This window comes from Setaria viridis, chromosome 5 (assembly GCF_005286985.2).
Source record: "Setaria viridis chromosome 5, Setaria_viridis_v4.0, whole genome shotgun sequence".
In the NCBI taxonomy this organism is placed as follows: Eukaryota; Viridiplantae; Streptophyta; class Magnoliopsida; order Poales; family Poaceae; genus Setaria; species Setaria viridis.
The window spans coordinates 16,742,554-16,762,176 of NC_048267.2; the positions used below are offsets into that span (position 1 = coordinate 16,742,554).

The 19,623-nt window shown below is 42.3% G+C and overlaps 2 protein-coding genes across 2 annotated transcripts; one reads left to right on the forward strand and one right to left on the reverse strand.

The window, feature by feature from the left end:
* The first annotated feature begins 353 nt into the window (after nt 1-353).
* On the forward strand, nt 354-716 carry LOC140222813 (uncharacterized). Its single transcript, XM_072293947.1, has one exon. It carries the CDS (start codon nt 354-356, stop codon nt 714-716), a length of 363 nt encoding a protein of 120 aa, XP_072150048.1.
* A 17,268-nt stretch (nt 717-17,984) lies between these two features.
* LOC117854929 (probable glutathione S-transferase GSTF1) lies at nt 17,985-19,241 on the reverse strand. The gene is made up of 3 exons (XM_034737188.2): nt 18,856-19,241; nt 18,701-18,749; nt 17,985-18,543 (listed from the first exon to the last, which is right to left on the reverse strand). The coding sequence occupies exons 1-3, from the start codon at nt 19,003-19,005 to the stop codon at nt 18,086-18,088; spliced, it is 657 nt and encodes a 218-aa protein (XP_034593079.1). The 5' UTR covers nt 19,006-19,241; the 3' UTR covers nt 17,985-18,085.
* Between the last annotated feature and the right edge of the window lie 382 nt (nt 19,242-19,623).

Here is a 19,623-nt window from a genome sequence, read left to right on the forward strand (position 1 = left end):
ATCAAGATGACACAAAGATTTTGCCAGAGAAACCACTCCATCGTCTACGTAGAACTGACGAACGGTTTGAAAAGTTTGTTGCAGTTGTGTGCAGGTTGAACATCAACATGCCACTGCTGGACGCTCTACAAGTTCCAACCTACACTCGCTACTTCAAGGATATCCTGACAAACAAGCAAGAGATTCCGTAGTTCCCTACAGATCACATCAAGATGACAGAAGAGTGCAGTGCTGCAGTCGCTAATCAAGCTCCCGAGAAAAAAAGAGATTCTCAATGTCCAACAATCCTGTGTTCAATTGGAGCGCTGATGTTTGAAAGGGCACTATGTGATCTTAGCGCAAGTGTGAGCGTCATGCCTAAAGTTGTATTCGAGAACCTACGCTTGTTGGAGTTGGAACCAATTTCTATGTGCCTGGAGTTGGCGGACAACACCGTTCGCTATCCTGAAGGCATTGCTGAAGATGTACCTGTGAAGATCGGGAATCCCTTTGTCCCTGTTGACTTCGTGATACTCGAGATGGAAGAAGGAGCTAAATGCCCGCTCATCCTGGGAAGGCCATTCCTGAAGACCGCAAGAGCAAACATAGACGTTGGAAAGGGCGAGATCAAATTTGAAATTAATGGCACTATGAGCACATTGAAGTTTCACCCAGGCTTTGAGGTATGCAACATGATATATAGCAAGTATATACCACCATATCATCATGTCAAGTAGGAGGAGAAACAAGAAGGTAGAAGAAAAGAAGCTAGCAGAAAAAGTTGCTATCATCCAGAAGAAGGAAGAATGCTAGCCTGTGAAGACCAAAAAGATAGCCAAGTCTGTGCCTACATAAAAGTTGAAGATGGTGAAGAAGTGGGTGCCGAAGATCACTGCGCAACAATCGAGTGCTGGTTCGAAATAAAGAATTGAAGAGTCTAGCTATAGACTATAAACGAAGCGCTTTGCAGGAGGCAACCCGATCATCGAGTCAAGAATAAGCTATTGGGAGGACAACCCGGGAGTCATTTGAAGTTTCAAGTAAGTGATTCATAGATTTTGCTACATCATACCTGGTGAACATTTAATAAGTAGAACCTTCGAACAAGATAATATTTGAAGTTTTATTCGCTCAACAATTTTCTATTCCTCTCTTTTTCATAAACCAATGACATGAGCCATCCCAATTTTTATTTCATTTTTCTTGGAAAATCAGAACCATATATCCCTATCCTATCAGACTTTTCATCTTGACCATGATGTTTAGCCTGACTTATTTTCATGATAAACACACGAGTAGAGCTTGTGTTGTTCTTTGTAAATTTTTTACACATGCTAGGACTCCCGTGACCACAGGATTTTGCTTTGCTTAAACTTGAAAAACTCATCAATTTTCTTAGTATTAGAATTTTTCTAAGCTATATTTATTTATTTATTTCAAAATCCCTCTCTCATTTTTGGCCAAAATTAGAACCTAAACCCATTACCATGCAGTTGAAATCGAAATTGCTTCATCTCAATTCATGAGAATGAACGCTACCAATACAACCAAAATTAATGTAGTCAAAAATCCTTTCTACTTACAAATGTTTTGATGCTTCAAAACTCCTCTAATATTCTTGAACTCATTGCTAGCTCTTAGTTAATTTTTAATTTTCAAAATTAGAGGAGGATTAAGCATCTAAACATGATTTGGAGGGTTTATGAGCTTCATTTACACTAATGGTTTGATTTGTGATCACGGGAACAATCATGAAGGAACTCTTACCTACCACACATGCATAAAAAAATAAAGAGTGGCCTGCCATACTTGTTTGTTGCAGCTCAAAGGATAAAATATTGAGTGAAATTGAGAAAACAACAAGTCTATGACACATAGGTGCATGATTTAGTGACAACACAAAGGAGTGGAGGAGATTGCTTGGACGGTGCCTTTCATGTGAGGTGCTGAAATTTCAGTACAATTGTTGTCCAAGATGCATGTGAAGAAAAAAGAGGAGGAAAGGAGCTAGGAAGACATCAAGCCGATCGCCCTGGTGTGCTTCAGGTCGATCGGCTTGAGGTCTTTTTAAGCCTCCAGGCACCTCCCTTTGGTATGTACCCCCTCTCTTACTTGTTCATCATATTTTTCATCCAACACACCAAGAACACCTCTAAATAGCCTCTAAAAATTTTGAAACTCCACTCATACAAAGAATTCCAGCTACTAGAAAAATTTCAGCAAGCGCCTCATGCTAGTCCTTGCTCTTGTGCAAATTTTCTCATTGGAAAGAAACCCTAGCGAGCTGTTTTTCTTGAACGTGCAGCTATGAAGAGCTTTGGAAGAATTTTTGGAAGGTCAAAGAAGTCTTGTTCATTGGCCGAAGCATCATCTACATCAAGCGCTTCACGGTGGCACCCGGTCTCCAAGTAACTGTGAGGCATGGACGTCGATGCGGCACCACCACACAACGATCGTATGTTGCTTGATGGGATGAACACAAGGAGCTCCTCCATGCAGTTTGATGAACCGCGTGGAATTCCCGAAGCCAAGCAGGATATTTCAAGGAGAGCAACTCGCTCTCATGGGGGCTTCACTGAAAAGAAGTAGGCATACAGGTTCATGATAAAAAAGTAAGGAGGAAGAGCGGCTGAAGAATATTGAATGCAGAATCATCACCAACCATGACTTCGATGATGACTTTCTTCAGGATATTGGATTTCATAATGATATTTACAAGCTCCTAGGAAATATTGGGTGGATGCAATTCACTCTTAATGGCCCCTTAGTGTATACAAGGATGTGGTAGTGGAGATGTTCATGACCATGAAAAAGGTCATGCAATGGAACGAGGAGATAAATGAAAAAATTCCATGCCTATCCTTTAGAATAAAGGATGAAGTAAAGATTATTACGTATGGAGCAATCACAAAACTACTGGGTTTCAATCCAAAAGCCCCAATATATGGAGAACTGGAAGAAGAAGACTTAAAGGATTCTGAAAGAAAATTGCAAAGGAAGAAAATAGGCAATGGAAAAATATTTGAAATCCCATACTACAAGTATTTCATTTTTGGATGAGCCACTACGGCTCGGGAAGAACTACTTTATTGTGCGGTAGTGAGAAAGAAAGTAACTGACCCCTCCTTGGTGATGATAAACCGATGGCTTGCTGAAGCTACATCAGGGACTGGAACTATTGGATCAGGTTGCTACCTGACTACGAACGCATCATTTTTGAATCCAGATATTGAAAGGGTCCCTGGTTGGTTCATTAAAGGAGGAAGCACATATGCCAAGACAATAAAAAATGCAAAGTTAATTTGTGGCAATGGCTAGGAAGGATATACAGTTGGAGTCATTAATTTCAAGTTACCCGACAAAGGACTGGGTATCTTTCATGTGGGCAAGACTAATTGGTGGGAAGAAGGAATCTTATTTTCAGCAAATAAAGAGAAGAGAGGACAAAGAATAGGAGAAGGCTCATCATCACAGGCAGCTCCAGAAATACCAGTGCCACCACCTAGCTCAAGATACTGGCAGACAAAGTTTCAAAATGCACCAAGTTAAGAGGGAGTTTATGAAGGATGGCAGCAAGAACATTGACTGAAGGCGCTGGCAGAAGCATGGGCACAAGGCCCATATGCACCACATCTCCAGCAGCCGGCGTATCCAGTATGACCAAAATTTCAGCAGCCGGCATAGCCACCTCCACCAGCACCATATGCTTTCCATGGTTACATGCCACCTCCTTTTCAAGGACCCCCACCATATACTCCATTGTCTGCTCAGTTCAACCACCTGCCAAAGCCATAGAGAAGTGCACGCATAATAGGCACGTATATACAAAGGAATTTACAAGATGTAGGTACTGTGAGGCAAGCTGCTGATAGGATTGAGGATAGCAATGTGACCATCTCCTATTAGTTTGGCATCATGGGGATTGTGCCTCCAGATCAGTATCAATGATGAGGACACCACGAGTACATCTACACCAGCAGCACCTCAGGCGCCTCCAGTTGCTCCTCCAGCTCAGGCGCCTACAGTTGCTCATCCAGTTGGGCCAATCACTCGAGCCCGTGCGAGAGAATTAAACTTCATCATGCTGTTAAGGAACGAAGGCCCATCGGAATAAGAAGATGGCCCAACAGGGCAGCCCAGGTGGGGTGCCTAGGGTTGGGCGCCGTGACCCCTTCGGACTCCAGGGGCTGCGCCCCTTTATTTAGTCCGAGTCCTTTTTGTTTACGACTTGAGTTTTGTTTTACATCTAGCTTTAGCTACTCTTGAACACGCGTAAATACGCGCTGTCCTTGTGATTCAGAACTCCACCTTCGAGTGATATTTAGATTGCTCGCCTCTCTTTCTTGTTCGTTCTTCGATTGCGGACAGGAATCGATCTTCGTGATCAGGCTGATCTCGCACCGGCGAGGTTGGTAACCATCGGGAGTTGGTTCAGCGATTGCATTGGCGCTTCGGGTTCGCTCGTCGTAGTCGGATCGTGAGGGTCTACTTCCACCAAGTCGAATTTATCTCCACTCACCGAAAGATCGGGCACTCCGACTCTATCAAGTGGTATCAGCTTTCCAGGTTGATCGGTGAGTTTTACCGAGTGTTTTTCCCTTCCTACAGTCCACAAAAACCAAAACAAATTTTTTTTCAGGTTAGATCCTTTGTCCCAGCAACCGTTTAGCCTCGCACATTCTTTCAATAAGTGTCTTTGTTGAATTTGTGTGCCTACTCATTCAATTGTTGCTGGTTACTTGTGTTTAATCTCTTGTTTCTCGTTTTTCATCTAACCCTAGTTTTCGTCGCCGCCGCCGTTCCGCTGCTCGCCAACCCTACCAACCGCGCACACCGCACCTCCCCCCGCGACAACCGCGCCGCGCCATCCCACTACTCCGATCGCCCCTCCCCTGTCAAAAAAAAAAAGATCGAAAGCAATCAGAAAAAAAAAACGGAAAGTGCAAAAAAAAAAAGGAAAGAAGCAAAAAAAAAAAAGACGAAGAAGAATCCAACAGGGAGAGGGAAGGTGATTCGGATTTGTTTCGTTGGAACCTCCCTTTGCGCGCGCCGTGACTCCTCCTGGGTCACGACTCTCTGGGGTAAATTCCCCCCCCCCCACGCATTCCGTGCCAGCCTTTCAAGTCCGTATCTTTCTTTCTTGGTCCTTTATTATTCTGAGGTTCGCCTTACTCTAGAGAGAGAGAGAGAAAAGTGTGTGCCGCAATTTGATATTTGAGATCCTCTGTGTTCATATTATCAGTTTTGGGGCACCCTCTGTGAAAAAAAAAACAGAAATAAAAAAAAAGAGGTGCGCCCTCTCCACCTTGCCTCTGTTCTTTCGCTTTTTCCTTGTTACCAGCAACTCTTGTTACGTGTTTGGCACTATCTTTCAACTTTGCATTATTGTTTGATTGTGCTAATCCTTCATTTGAGTGCAGCCTTCCCAGAACTCCACATAGTTCTACGACGAGCATATTTTGTTTCTCCAGGCAATCGCTCCTCCAATCTTTCGTGAGTTCCACCGGTTGGTTGCAGTTCGCCCCTGTGTGCGTGGTAAGAACGGATAAGAATTTGATAACAGCACTAGTGTGAGCGCCTTGTGAGCTGTTACACCCCTATTTTGTCGTCGCTTGTGTTCTTGTCTTTGCGCTAACCATGGCAGATGATGTTGACGCGGGGGCTAACCAGCTACAGGGCATACGGGCGCAAGTTGAAGGGCTTGTCACCGACATTCAGACGATTCATGAACGGCTGGACTCGACGATCTCCTCGACGACCGAGCGGTGTGATCAGCTCGACCTTGCACAGACGGCCGCTAAGGCCACACTCGACTCAGTTGTGGCAAGACTCGATGCATTGCACACTACAGTCGCAGAGTTGCAGCAGGGTTATGGTGGTGACTCGGACCAGGACGATGGCGACCGTCGAGGCCGTGCCCGCCGCGTGCCACGCCGTTCCGGTGGTAATGATTCCTTTTCCAAGATTAAATTTAAAATTCCACCTTTTAATGGCAAATATGATCCTGCTGCATATCTTGATTGGGAATTAGAAGTTGAACAGAAATTTTCATGCCATGATATTCTTGCTAATTCTCAAGTTAAAGCTGCTATTAGTGAATTTACTGATTTTGCTTTAATTTGGTGGCGTGAATATAAACACAAACATCCCAATACCATTCCAACCACTTGGGAGCAATTAAAAACTGCTATGCGCCACAGATTTGTGCCTTCTTATTATGCTCGCGATTTGCTTAATAAAATGCAACGTTTTCAGCAAGGTTCCAAATCTGTTGAGGAATATTTCCAGGAATTACAAATAGGCATGATTCGTTGTGGGTTATTGGAGGAAAACGATGCTGCTATGGCACGTTTTCGTGGTGGTTTGAACCGCGAAATTCAGGATATACTTGATTATAAGGACTACACAGATATGACAACATTATTTGAATATGCTTGCAAAGCTGAACGTGAAGTGCAGGGACGCCGCTCGAAGACATATTCTAACTCTTTTGCAGGAAGAAGCTCGACATCCAACTCCGCCCCCGCTCTCCCTGCGCCACCCACGCCCACCACTACACCGCGCGAGCGAACGGCCAAACCTGCAAGCGCTGCCCCTTCCACAGGCGCCGCCCCTCCCACAGGCCGTACACGGGATATTCAGTGTCATCGTTGCAAGGATTTGGCCATGTGATTCGGGATTGTCCGAACAAGCGCACTTTGCTTCTTCGTGATGATGGTGAGTACTCTTCCGCTAGTGATTCTGAAGATACTCGACATGCGATGCTTGCCACTGACCATGCAGCTATGGAGGTACATGTCAACCCGGGTGACGCCGATAGGTATGAAAGTCTTGTTGTGCAGCGTGTTCTTAGTACACAGGTCGCCCCGTCCGAGAAGAATCAGCGACACACTCTTTTCCATACCAAGGGCGTTGTGCAGGAGCGGTCGATTCGCATCATCATCGACAGCGGCAGCTGCAACAATTTGGCGAGTACCACGCTGGTTGAAAAGTTGTCTTTACCCACTCGTAAGCATCCACATCCATATCACATTCAATGGCTTAATGATGGTGGGAAAATTAGAATTACTCGATCAGTCCGTGTTCCTTTCTCCATGGGTGCTTATTCTGATTTTGTCGATTGTGATGTTATTCCCATGGAAGCATGCTCTCTGTTACTTGGGCGACCTTGGCAATATGATACTGATAGCTTGCATCATGGTCGTTCAAATCACTATTCTTTCATGTTTCAGGGTCAGAAAATAATTATACATCCAATGACACCTGAACAAATTCTTAAAGATGATCTTGCTAGAGCTGCGAAAACTGCTAAACAACTTGAACCATCGACATCTCTTAATTCTGAAATCAAGTTGAATGCTCCTGTTTTGCTTGCCACACGTGCTGATTTTGATGAGTTACGCGATGCTCCTTTGCCATGCTATGCCCTTATATGCTCTAGTGTGCTCGTTTCACTTGATGATGCACCATCTTTGGATATTCCCCCTGCGGTTGCTAACATTTTGCAGGAGTACGCTGATGTCTTTCCAAAAGATTTGCCACCGGGACTTCCACCACTTCGTGGCATTGAGCACCAGATCGACCTCATTCCCGGTGCACAGCTTCCGAACCGCGCACCGTACCGTACAAATCCGGATGAGACGAAGGAAATCCAGCGCCAGGTACAGGCGTTGCTTGACAAGGGTTATATTCGTGAGTCTCTTAGCCCTTGCTCCGTTCCTGTGTTACTTGTTCCAAAGAAAGATGGCTCATGGCGTATGTGTGTAGACTGTCGTGCTATTAATAACATTACCATTCGCTACCGATACCCTATACCACGCCTTGATGATATGCTAGATGAGCTTAGTGGTGCCATTATTTTCACTAAGATTGATTTGCGTAGTGGCTACCATCAGATTCGCATGAAATTAGGTGATGAATGGAAAACGGCTTTTAAAACGAAATTTGGGTTATATGAATGGTTGGTTATGCCGTTTGGTTTGACAAATGCTCCCAGCACATTTATGCGTTTGATGAATGAAGTTCTGAGGCCCTTCATAGGATTGTTTGTAGTTGTCTATTTTGATGATATCCTCATTTACAGCAAGTCTATGGAAGAGCATTTAGAACATTTGCGTGCTGTTTTTGATGCATTGCGTGCGGCCCATTTATTTGCTAACCTCGAAAAATGCATGTTTTGCACACAACGTGTCTCGTTTCTTGGCTATGTTGTTACTCCACAGGGCATTGAGGTGGATAGCAGCAAGATTGATGCCATTCGGGAGTGGCCTACACCGACAACGGTCACACAAATTCGAAGCTTTCTTGGCCTTGCAGGTTTCTACCGCCGGTTTGTTCGTGATTTTAGCTCCATTGCAGCGCCTCTACATGAGCTTACAAAGAAGGATGTTCCCTTTGCTTGGAGTGAATCGCAAGAGGTTGCGTTCAGCACCTTGAAAGATAAGTTAACCAATGCTCCTCTCTTGCAGTTGCCTGATTTTACTAAAGTGTTTGAGCTTGAATGCGATGCTAGCGGTATTGGGCTAGGTGCTGTTTTGTTACAAGAAGGAAAACCGGTTGCTTACTTTAGTGAGAAATTAAGTGGTGCTAGCTTGAATTATTCTACTTATGATAAGGAGCTTTATGCTTTAGTGCGCACTTTGCATACTTGGCAGCACTACCTTTGGCATCGCGAGTTTATAATTCATTCTGATCATGAGGGTTTAAAACATATTCGTACCCAAACAAACCTGAACCGTCGTCATGCTAAATGGGTAGAATTCATTGAGTCTTTTCCTTACATTATTAAACACAAGAGCGGGAAGGAAAATGTCATTGCTGATGCTTTGTCTCGTCGCTATACCATGCTGTCACAGTTAGATTTTAAAATCTTTGGCTTGCAAACTGTGAAGGATCAATATGTGGATGATGCTGATTTTAAAGATGCTTTCGCCCACTGTATTCATGGCAAACCATGGGGCAAATTTCACATACAGGACGGGTTCCTGTTTCGCGCTAACAAGCTGTGTGTTCCAGCTAGCTCGGTTCGTCGTTTGTTGTTACAGGAAGCGCATGGAGGTGGTCTCATGGGGCACTTTGGCGTCTACAAGACGCATGAAGTGTTGGCTGCCCACTTCTTTTGGCCCCGGATGCGCGCTGATGTTGAGCGCCTTGTTGCCCGCTGCACTACTTGCCAGAAAGCTAAGTCACGATTAAACAACCATGGTTTGTACATGCCTTTGCCTGTTCCTACTTCCCCTTGGCTTGATATTTCTATGGACTTTGTTTTGGGATTGCCTAGAACTAAGAAGGGGAGGGACAGTATTTTTGTGGTTGTTGATCGTTTCTCCAAAATGGCTCATTTTATACCTTGTCATAAGACTGATGATGCTAGCAATGTTGCTGAATTGTTCTTTCACGAGATTATTCGTTTGCATGGTATTCCAAATACAATAGTCTCTGATCGTGATGCTAAGTTTCTCAGTCATTTTTGGAGATCACTATGGAATAAAATGGGAACTAAATTGCTGTTTAGCACCACTTGTCACCCTCAGACTGATGGACAAACTGAGGTGGTTAATCGAACCTTGTCCACTATGCTTAGGGCTGTTTTAGATAAACACTTGAAACGTTGGGAAGATTGCTTGCCTCATGTTGAGTTTGCTTATAATCATGCAACGCATTCTTCTACAAAGATGTGTCCTTTTCAAGTTGTTTATGGTTATATTCCTCGGGCGCCTATTGATTTGTTTGCACTTGATGCCGAGGACACCCCACACATAGATGCCGCTGCACATGTTGATCAAATGATTAGCTTGCATGAGCAAACTCAACAAAACATTGCTGCTGCTAATGCTAAATATCAGGTTGCGGGTAGTAAAGGGAGAAAACATGTTACTTTTGCACCGGGTGATCTGGTTTGGTTGCATTTGAGGAAGGATCGTTTTCCTACCTTACGTCGTTCTAAATTGATGCCACGTGCTGCTGGTCCTTTTAAAGTGCTAACCAAGATTAATGATAATGCTTATATCCTTGACCTGCCTGCGGAGTTTGGTGTTTCCACGAGTTTTAATGTTGCAGATTTGAAACCGTATGTGGGCGAAGATGAGGAGTTGCCGTCGAGGACGACTTCAGTTCAAGAAGGGGAGGATGATGAGGACACCACGAGTACATCTACACCAGCAGCACCTCAGGCGCCTCCAGTTGCTCCTCCACCTCAGGCGCCTACAGTTGCTCATCCAGTTGGGCCAATCACTCGAGCCCGTGCGAGAGAATTAAACTTCATCATGCTGTTAAGGAACGAAGGCCCATCGGAATAAGAAGATGGCCCAACAGGGCAGCCCAGGTGGGGCGCCTAGGGTTGGGCGCCGTGACCCCTTCGGACTCCAGGGGCTGCGCCCCTTTATTTAGTCCGAGTCCTTTTTGTTTACGACTTGAGTTTTGTTTTACATCTAGCTTTAGCTACTCTTGAACACGCGTAAATACGCGCTGTCCTTGTGATTCAGAACTCCACCTTCGAGTGATATTTAGATTGCTCGCCTCTCTTTCTTGTTCGTTCTTCGATTGCGGACAGGAATCGATCTTCGTGATCAGGCTGATCTCGCACCGGCGAGGTTGGTAACCATCGGGAGTTGGTTCAGCGATTGCATTGGCGCTTCGGGTTCGCTCGTCGTAGTCGGATCGTGAGGGTCTACTTCCACCAAGTCGAATTTATCTCCACTCACCGAAAGATCGGGCACTCCGACTCTATCAATCAAGGTGGAGCGCAGAGCACTACGAGCAAGGGTATCACGAGTACCAATAGCAAGGAGATGCGCCGCAGGGAGAGCCACATTATGCCCACCGCAAGATGACCTGTACTAGGGACTGAAGGGGACGAATAAAAATGCGCACGTGTGGTTTGAGTTTTCTTTTCTTTTCTTTTTATTTATTTTAGCATGTGTGTTGGGTTGTGCGCACATGCGTAGTATTTTCCGTTTTTCTTTCTATTTTATTATCTCTTTATTTTCAGTTTGTGATTTCACCATACCTTGCTTAAATAAAATATGCATTACTTGAACATAATGATATGTGATTAATTGTGATGGTTTAAGTTCTTAACATGTTGAAAGATGATGATCGTTGCAATTTTGTTTAATTTTTGTACTTGATTATTGCACTATTGAACTAATGCTCTCTCTAACATGAACTGAAATTGACATAAATACCAGCTTATCTTCTTGTGGAGGTTATGATAATTTGGACCCATATATTTGTTTATTGCTCTCTCTTTTAAATGGATCAAAAGCTCTTTTATTTTTGGTTGCAACTCATGCTAACTTTGTTAAAAATACCTTTTGGAATTGCTCTACCCATCCAAAGCGAAATATTTATGAGCCATAGATTGCAAAATTTATTTTTGGATGAATTAATTCAAGATCTACTTCTGTGGTACGAGATTTAGAAGCTGGTCATTCCTTTTGTGAACCTCTTATTGCTAGCCTTTCTGTCCATGCATTGTGAATTTCTGCTCTGGAAATCTCACAAACCTTGCTGGACAACCAAACCTAAACCCAAATATATCATTTTTGTGACTACCTCCTTGACCACAACCCAATTTGAAAATGGAAAATATTTAGATGAAGATTCGGAAGAATATTTAGTACCTTTTCATGAAAATTTGGACCTCAAAGCAACCACTAGTGTGTGGAATAAAAAGTGGAGGAAACAGAGGCCAGAAGGGGCCAGGCCGATTGGCCTTAGGTGTCCCCCCTGTTGCCCCTGAAATTTGGCGTGGAAGCCCCTCCAGTGGAGTAAGATAATTTTTTCTAGAAGATCGAAGATTTTGGTACTTACGTCACCAGTTTATTTTTCTTCTTTTTCATGCTCTAGGACGAGCATCATCTAAGCATGGGGGAGAGTCATCGCATTATCTCTTACTACTACTGAGTAAGTAATATGTTGCAAAGAGTTCTGAGGAGCAAAATAAAAAATATATATTCTAGAAAAAAAAGAAAGAAGGAAAAAGGAAAAAGAAAAAATTGGAAGAAGAAAAAAAAAGAAATAAAATACTCCTCAATTCTTTGGGCTTCATAGAGATCCCAAGTGCTTTCTAGATTAAGGATTACTCCGTACTTATTACTCCAACCATGTGCAATCCAATTACGACGACTTCATTTGTGCCTCCTGATCACTGTTTGCCCTTGCACATGTCCACTATCTAAATGTGTGTGTTCATTCTCTCCCTCTTCATAAACAATTATTTTCCATGATCTTTTTGGCAAGTCTCAGTAAGATCCTTCAAAACTATTTCTTGTTTTGATAATATCCTAATATTTTTGCTAGGACTAACCTTCCCAAAGATCCAAATAAAGCCCTACACTTGTTTTTGAGTGATGACAGGTTGGAGAAGTTCTAGCATAGGTTTGAGAGACTTGATGAGCTGAGAGAACATGAGCAATTGCAATGAAGTTTAAATTGTTGATCTCGGTTCAGTTTCTTTTTGAAAAGGTTTTTATTGAAAATCTTCTGAGGTTTGTTTAAAATTGAGAGCAAAAGAATAAATTTATTGTGGGATGTGCTTAAATGATATCTACCCTCCATATTAGAGAAGGTTGGTTGCAACTTGAATATTAATTGAAAAATCCTACGAGAGCATTATATTTTCTTGTGTGTGATCAAGTGTAGGATTGAACACCGAAATGCAACGCTCATTTCTATTGAAGACTTACTCGAGAGCAAGGTTTAAGCATGGGGGGATTGTTGATGCTCGCTATTGACACACTTTTACCCCTATTTATCTTTAATAATAATATGAATTTAATACCTAAACTATTGATTACACCTAATAAACTAGTCATTTTCACATGTGCAACATATTTTGGAGGATGTTCTATTTTTGCATGGAATTAGACCTAAAAGTATATTTTTTGATAAAGCATCGAACGAGTATCAAACCAGATAAAGACGATGGCCAACGGGCCCATGAAGAGCCTAGGCCGATCGCCCAGAGGAGCCCAGGCTGATTGGCCTAGGGTCTTCTGGAGCCTTTTGATGCCCATCTTTGGTGAGCAATCCTCCGAGATGACTTAAGGGCTAAGTTTGTGAAGATATGGCAAGGATCACTTTGGGATCAAAGAGGAATCAAAGAAGATCAAGCGGAGATTTGGAAAGTTATTGAAGATCAATCTTATCCCGAAGCAACCGACGTGCCAAGCCCACGTGCAAGTGAAAATAAGACTTCAAAGCACTAGTGGAGATTTGGGGATGAAGCAGGACGTGAGAGGGCAAAAGGAAGGCTTTGGACGATTAGCCTGGACCCTCCCAGGCTGATCGGCCTAGGGGTTTCCTTCGCCCCCTTGCCTTCCAATTTTTGCCACGCGCTCTCTGGACTATAAATACTCCAAAAAATCCACTGAGCCCTAGATCGAAGATGACATACTTGACGTGAAGCAATAAAGAAGCAGAAGGAGCTTGAGGGACACCTATCCAGAGAATCAAGGGGCGTGTATTTGTCAGGGGCTAGCATAGGTGAACCTTTGCCGATGTGATCACCCTGCGAGAAAGATCACGCTGGAGTTCTAGAGCTAGGAGTCATCAAGATCAAGGTAGGATCCCGATTGTGATCTTGTGATGTACAATCATTCATGGTGAAGTAAATGTGTTCATGTTCTTAGCGATCTAAGTATCTTCTTTGATGGTTTTATGCTTATTTGGGTTTGCTTGCTTTTCATTCTATGTATCGATGATAGATTTCCTAGGATGATCTTGTGGTCGTGGTGACCAGATTTGCATGCATGATCTACCAATGGGTATGATATGTTGTTATGATCATGCCTTTAACTTGCTTGCGGTGATAGAGGTGATCATGACAGAATCTTTCTTGTGTAAGGTGCAGGAGTTTCTGGATCCGGACTGGAGGTGTAGATTGAAAGATGATTTTTACTAAGATCATATCTGTATTGCTTTGCTATCCATGCTCAAAATTATAATATATGCATAGTCTAGGTTGCTATAGATTTGTTACCTTTGCTCTCTCTGTTATCTGTCTGTACATACTTAGTAGATTGGATCTAAATCTCTCGTAAACACCAAGTTAATACTAACAATGCTAGTTGATATAGATCTTGTGCTATAAGTTCCACGGATTGATGAATCTTGGGGGAATACTCTGAGGGAAGAGCTACAACTGATCTGTACGCTTGCGGTTTAATCCTTGGCGTGCTAATAGCCGTCAACAACCTTCCAGTCAAAAAATTAGATGACTTTTTAGACAACGAAACTGAAGTTATGGCTAGTTACAATCTTGTACTAAAACGATATTGAGTCATTTAGGATCCATATATATTTTGACCCAGTAGCCCATTATATGCTGTTGCAGAACATGTCGTCAACGGTGGGATCTTCTCCCTCTCGTGTCTCTCATGACAAACACAAGAACAAAGTACATAAGTAGACAATATAGATGGAGCTTCTCCTTATTTCTCATATCGATGTCTTACAATAAGGGGTGCTCCTCCGATATATATACTCCGAACTAAGCCTAGAGTTTTGGTAAGAGCCCACAAGCAATCGGACAAGGTCTAGGACTTCTAGTCCTCCTTTCCTTCTATACTAAGTCTTGTTGTTTTACAACACTCCCCCTTGGGCGATTACCGCGAATGCATATGCCTCATCAAAAACTCCATCAGAAAATCCAGTGGGAAAAAATGGTTCTTGGAGAAAAAAGCACATATCAACCGCGACTGTAACATGTTTGCCTCATTAAAAACCTTATGTGAGAAACCTTCGGGTAAAAACTCACAAAGGGGAAAATAGTACAACATTAAACCTTCATGGTTACATAGTATTCTATAGATTCTATTGTTCACAAATAGTAATTAATCTTCAAGATTTATACATGAACTTCATGATTCTTGCAATAAAGATCTGCATGATCTAAGTAAATGAGTGGTATACCTTCATGAAAAATATAATTAATCATCAAGTTGATTCCTTCTCAGTACAACTTAAAGGACTTCATACCTAAATATGATTAAAGATATGCTCCCCCTCATGACAACATCCTTTGAACTTCAATGTTCAAAATGCCTTAGTCACATTCTTCATAAATGTGCATGAGTACAATATTTTGTCCTTCAAAGACTTAATTTGTAATTCTTCTAGATTATATTAGAAGAAATGATTCAAGCACTAGTACCCACTTATTTAAATGTGCAACCAAAAATAAATTTTTTATCCTTTTAGAGGAACCTGGGATAATAAGTTGCAAACTTACATATCTTCTAGATATTACATTTCAAACTTCAATATTTGAATGTGAAATAATATCAACTCTATCTAATTGGATTCTAAGTTAACACCAATGATCTATTTGGTAGATCTTCAAAGTTTGGCTACCTCCACTATAGACAATGATCAGTCTTCATCTGGCATTTGAGGGGATAATTTGATTTGCCAATCACCAACATACCTTCTATGGTATGTGCGGATACTTGCTACCGATGATAGCTAGTTACATATGCACTTATATGTGCTTGTATGGTATATTTAGGACCATATGATTCCTCACTACATTTTGTATGAAGTTTCATTCATATCTTCTGGATTATTGGTGCCCATTCAGGAATTGACTAATAAGTCATTCACTGACTATATCCTTCAAGGATTTCCCATTTCTTCAATAATAGTATTTCTCTTGCATGAGAAATTCTCTCATGCAATAAAATAAGTGATTTACACAATCCTTATAATTTGAGATCTTCTATGAACTCTTTTATCTATAACGTGTTATTCATAGTAACTCACTTGTATGACTTTATTTCCTTAGAGGATTTGCTCTTCTAGAGACTATTAATATTCATTCCGAATTGTTATCATCCTTAGACATTTAATAGTTGATATGAGCTTTAATTTCTATCTATGATTTTTATTCCTTCGAGCAAGATGAGTCCTTCAAGGATCATTTCTCATGGATTTTCAAAATCCATCTAAGCACAATATTCATTCATACATAATGGGAGTTTACTAGTCTTTTGGAAGACTTATGAAACATAGCATTTCACCATATCATTATTTCATAATGATTCTTCCAATTTGAACTTTTAGATTCAAATATTTTCTTCATGGCTCAACCTCAATTGCATTCTTTCATTGATCTGATATGAGTGCTTCATGCAACTCTACTATATTCTCATTAGAGAAATATTTGCAATGATAGAGGTAATGTTGTCGATATTCACTATTTTTCTCCCATATCTTCAGGATACCATAATAATCAACTAGTATTTGCTATCCAAACACAAAATATTGTGCACGCTTTATACTATTAGGAATTCATCTTCATGATGATCATTTCTTAATCTGTGAGGTATTTGACCATAACGATCTTCTTTTCAAAATTCTACAAAGGTTTCATAAAATATTTTGACAAGTTCATTTGATCCAAAACCAACAGGCGTCCCCGTAGATTTTAAATTAATGATCAAGTCATTTGCCATGGTAAGTATACTATTAAATACCCAGGATATATCACACATAGTATTGTGTTTACTGCAAGTAAAGTTAACTTCCAGTTAATAACTTCAGGTATGTTTCTCCTATTTTCCGATTTCCCATTTGTGAGTATTTGTTATGTGCACGATCTCACAAGGATAAAGTCCTTCAGGGAGTTTCACTTCAAGTGTATTTTCCACATCAGGTGGTGCCCTTCATAGGCTTCCTCATATTTTAATTTTTGGCATTATACTTTGCTTCATGCGATTATGATTGAGTGCGTGTTTCTATTCCTGCTTCAATATTCTAGGAATATTACAAAGATCATTCTTCCATTGAATACAAGGCATTCATATGGGATTTCTCTCCTCCTAATGCCGATACTAGATCTTCATAAATATAGCATACTTAATGTAATGGAAATTTAGATCCATATTTCCCAGCTTCAAGTTGATGCCCATTTGTACGCTAAGATGGTGAAATAAAATTCACGCACTTTATTCTAAACTTTAGGGGTTATTTGTTATGTAGTGTCCTAGATTTCATTAATATATTTAGTAGTTGCTATGTTCTGCGTACCAATAATTTGGATATCTTTAAGTCTACCGAACTATTATGTTATCCAACTACTTTATTTGTTTATCCAAAATATTCATCAAATTACTCATATAATTTTGATAATTAAACTTCAAGATTTAAATTTATGCAAAATATAATCTACATAAAATTTATTCTGGAAAATTTAATTGCTTTTTCATTCAGGAATTCCCCATTTGCTATTGAATCCATAATACAAATTATTTTGCACATAATGGACTAACAGGTCCATTATCTTAATGTTTTCAGAGCAGCCCAGGTCACTCTGCTTTGGTTCTTAATGTTTTCGGACTCCATTAACACTTTCAAACGATTTTCTAAAAAAGAAAAGAACATGTTGGACTGCAATGTGTTATGTTAAAATAATATTTTTGAGCTATTGAAATAGTGAATTCAAATTGCCCATTTCTTTTCTAAAAAATGAAATATGTTCATGTAGACCTTGTTTCAATCTATTACATTAACAGTATCTTGGTCCAAAATCCAAATTATTTCCAAAACAAACACATGATTTGAGGAATAATCGAAATATTGCAAATTTCCCTATAAATGAGAGTTTTCACCAGCTCTTTTTTATATTTCCAGGGTGCTTGAAAGGGATTTGGCAACCAAAAAAAACCATCTCGGAGCATGTCTAAACACATCTCGAAGCATGTCTACAAGTGATAAATGTACGCGTGCGGACGCCGTTTACGGTGGGAATAGCAACAACTGCAGTTATCCACAATTCCATATCCACACAATCACAGTTCCACATCCACACAATCACAGTTCCACATCCACACGCCCAGCTTCGGGTACCACTGGCAATGCATGCACCTGATGGATCGACTTTACCAAATTTGAAAATTTAGTAGCTTATTGAAATCTGAAAACTTTGATCGACTTTGCATAAACATTTCAGACTGTACGCAACCAATACGGAAAAATAGTAACAAAGCACACTACTCGCCGCATTGCGCGTCCAATCCAACTTCAGTTTATTGGAGCAAAACCAGGCTACAGAGCCGCTTACACCATTGAACAACAAATTATTCGACCACGCTCGCGCGTGCGATCAAGGCTTCGGGGCCATGCTGGCGCCGAGCTTCTTCATAGACGGCCTCGCCATGAGCCTCTCCCACCAGGCCTTGACGTGCGGGTACGAGTCGAAGAGCGATGCGTGCGGCGTGGCCATGAAGTAGAAGGTGTAGGGGAAGTGGTTGAGGTCCGCGAAGCTGAGGAAGTCCCCGGCGAGGTACTTGCTCTTGGACAGGCGCGCCTCGTAGACATGGACCACCTTCCGGAGCTTCTCCAGGCTCTCGTCCACCACCTTCTGGTTGGTGGGGACGCCTCGCATGGTCGGGTTGATGAGGCACTCGTACACGACGGGCGAGAGCGCCGGGTTGTACTGGTGCGCCTCCACCTCCGTCCACACGTCCACCATGGCCGCTTCCCTGAGGTTGCCTTCTCGCAGGAGGTCGGTCTCAGCTGATTTGTACTTGCGGAGAATGTACTTGGAGATTGCTCGGGACTCTGGAATCATATAACGGTGCAGGGAATCAAAACAAGACTTGTGAGACTTGAGAGTGGAGGACAGAAAGGCAGAGTTAGCCTTTCTGCAGCAAGGTAATATAATTAATCTGGATGCTGATGGAGACTGGGAGCAAAAGCAAAGCCAATGGTATTGTACCGAAGAGCACGACGTCACCGTCCTGGAACGCGGGGATTTGGCCGAATGGCTGCAAGGAAAGGGAAGATCGATCGGGGCGCACCCAGTTAGTTGCTTCTACTTGTCATGAAGAGCCGATTCAGTGAAACGACGACCGGAGGAGGGACGTTACTTACGTTCCTGGCGAGGTGCTCGGGGCCCTTGTGCTCCTTGGCCTGGAAGTCGATGTTGACGACCTCGTACTCGGCGCCCACCTCCTCCAGGCACACCAGCACCCGCGCCACGTTCGTCGACATCGCCGGTCCGAACACCTTCACCGGCGCCATTGCTGCCGCTGCCGTCCCTTCCCAAACTGCGAGGCCAATGGGCAATGCGGTTTAGCTCTGTTTGTGGCGCCTGGTCGACGACGTGTGGCAGCTGGGGTGTGCCGTGTGCGGTGCCTCTGCTGCCGTCCGGAAAGAGGCGAGAAATCAGGTGCTCTTATTGGCAATATTGCTGGGTTCCGAGCGATGCACGTGTTGGTGTCGCATACTCCCGAAGCATCAACCGGGCACCAGAAGGCCCGGGTTCCAGTAGGGCGTATGCAGTGATGGATGATGGTGGGAAAAGTGCGTTATAACGTCAGCAGTGATGCCGGGACAGCAGTAGGTAGCACCAGCCGCTCCACTGTTCGGTAGCACGCTTGGTCCGGAAACATTTGGTTTAGGCCCCACATAATGACTAACGTGAGAGAAAGATGGTCAGACAGATTATTCATCCTATCATGTCATATTAAAGACGTACTGCTCCGGATCATATTTGGGTAAAAGCAGGCAGACAGGAAGTGCTCGCTAAATGATGTAAAGCTATTACAACAGCTTACCTGGATCATAGTACAATATAATAGCACCACAGTTGCTTGCTTCTAGGATTTACAGCAGGTGTTTATAAATTACCTGATCCGT

What these genes read in the sequence shown, in the direction of transcription:
- LOC140222813 (XM_072293947.1), top strand. Translation starts at nt 354, where the DNA reads ATGCCTAAAGTTGTATTCGAGAACCTACGCTTGTTGGAGTTGGAACCA.
- LOC117854929 (XM_034737188.2), bottom strand. Translation starts at nt 19,005, where the DNA reads ATGGCGCCGGTGAAGGTGTTCGGACCGGCGATGTCGACGAACGTGGCG. An exon ending in CCGAGCACCTCGCCAGGAAC is followed by an intron (nt 18,750 to 18,855) that starts GTAAGTAACGTC and finishes CTTTCCTTGCAG; the next exon opens with CCATTCGGCCAAATCCCCGC. An exon ending in CGGTGACGTCGTGCTCTTCG is followed by an intron (nt 18,544 to 18,700) that starts GTACAATACCAT and finishes ATATGATTCCAG; the next exon opens with AGTCCCGAGCAATCTCCAAG.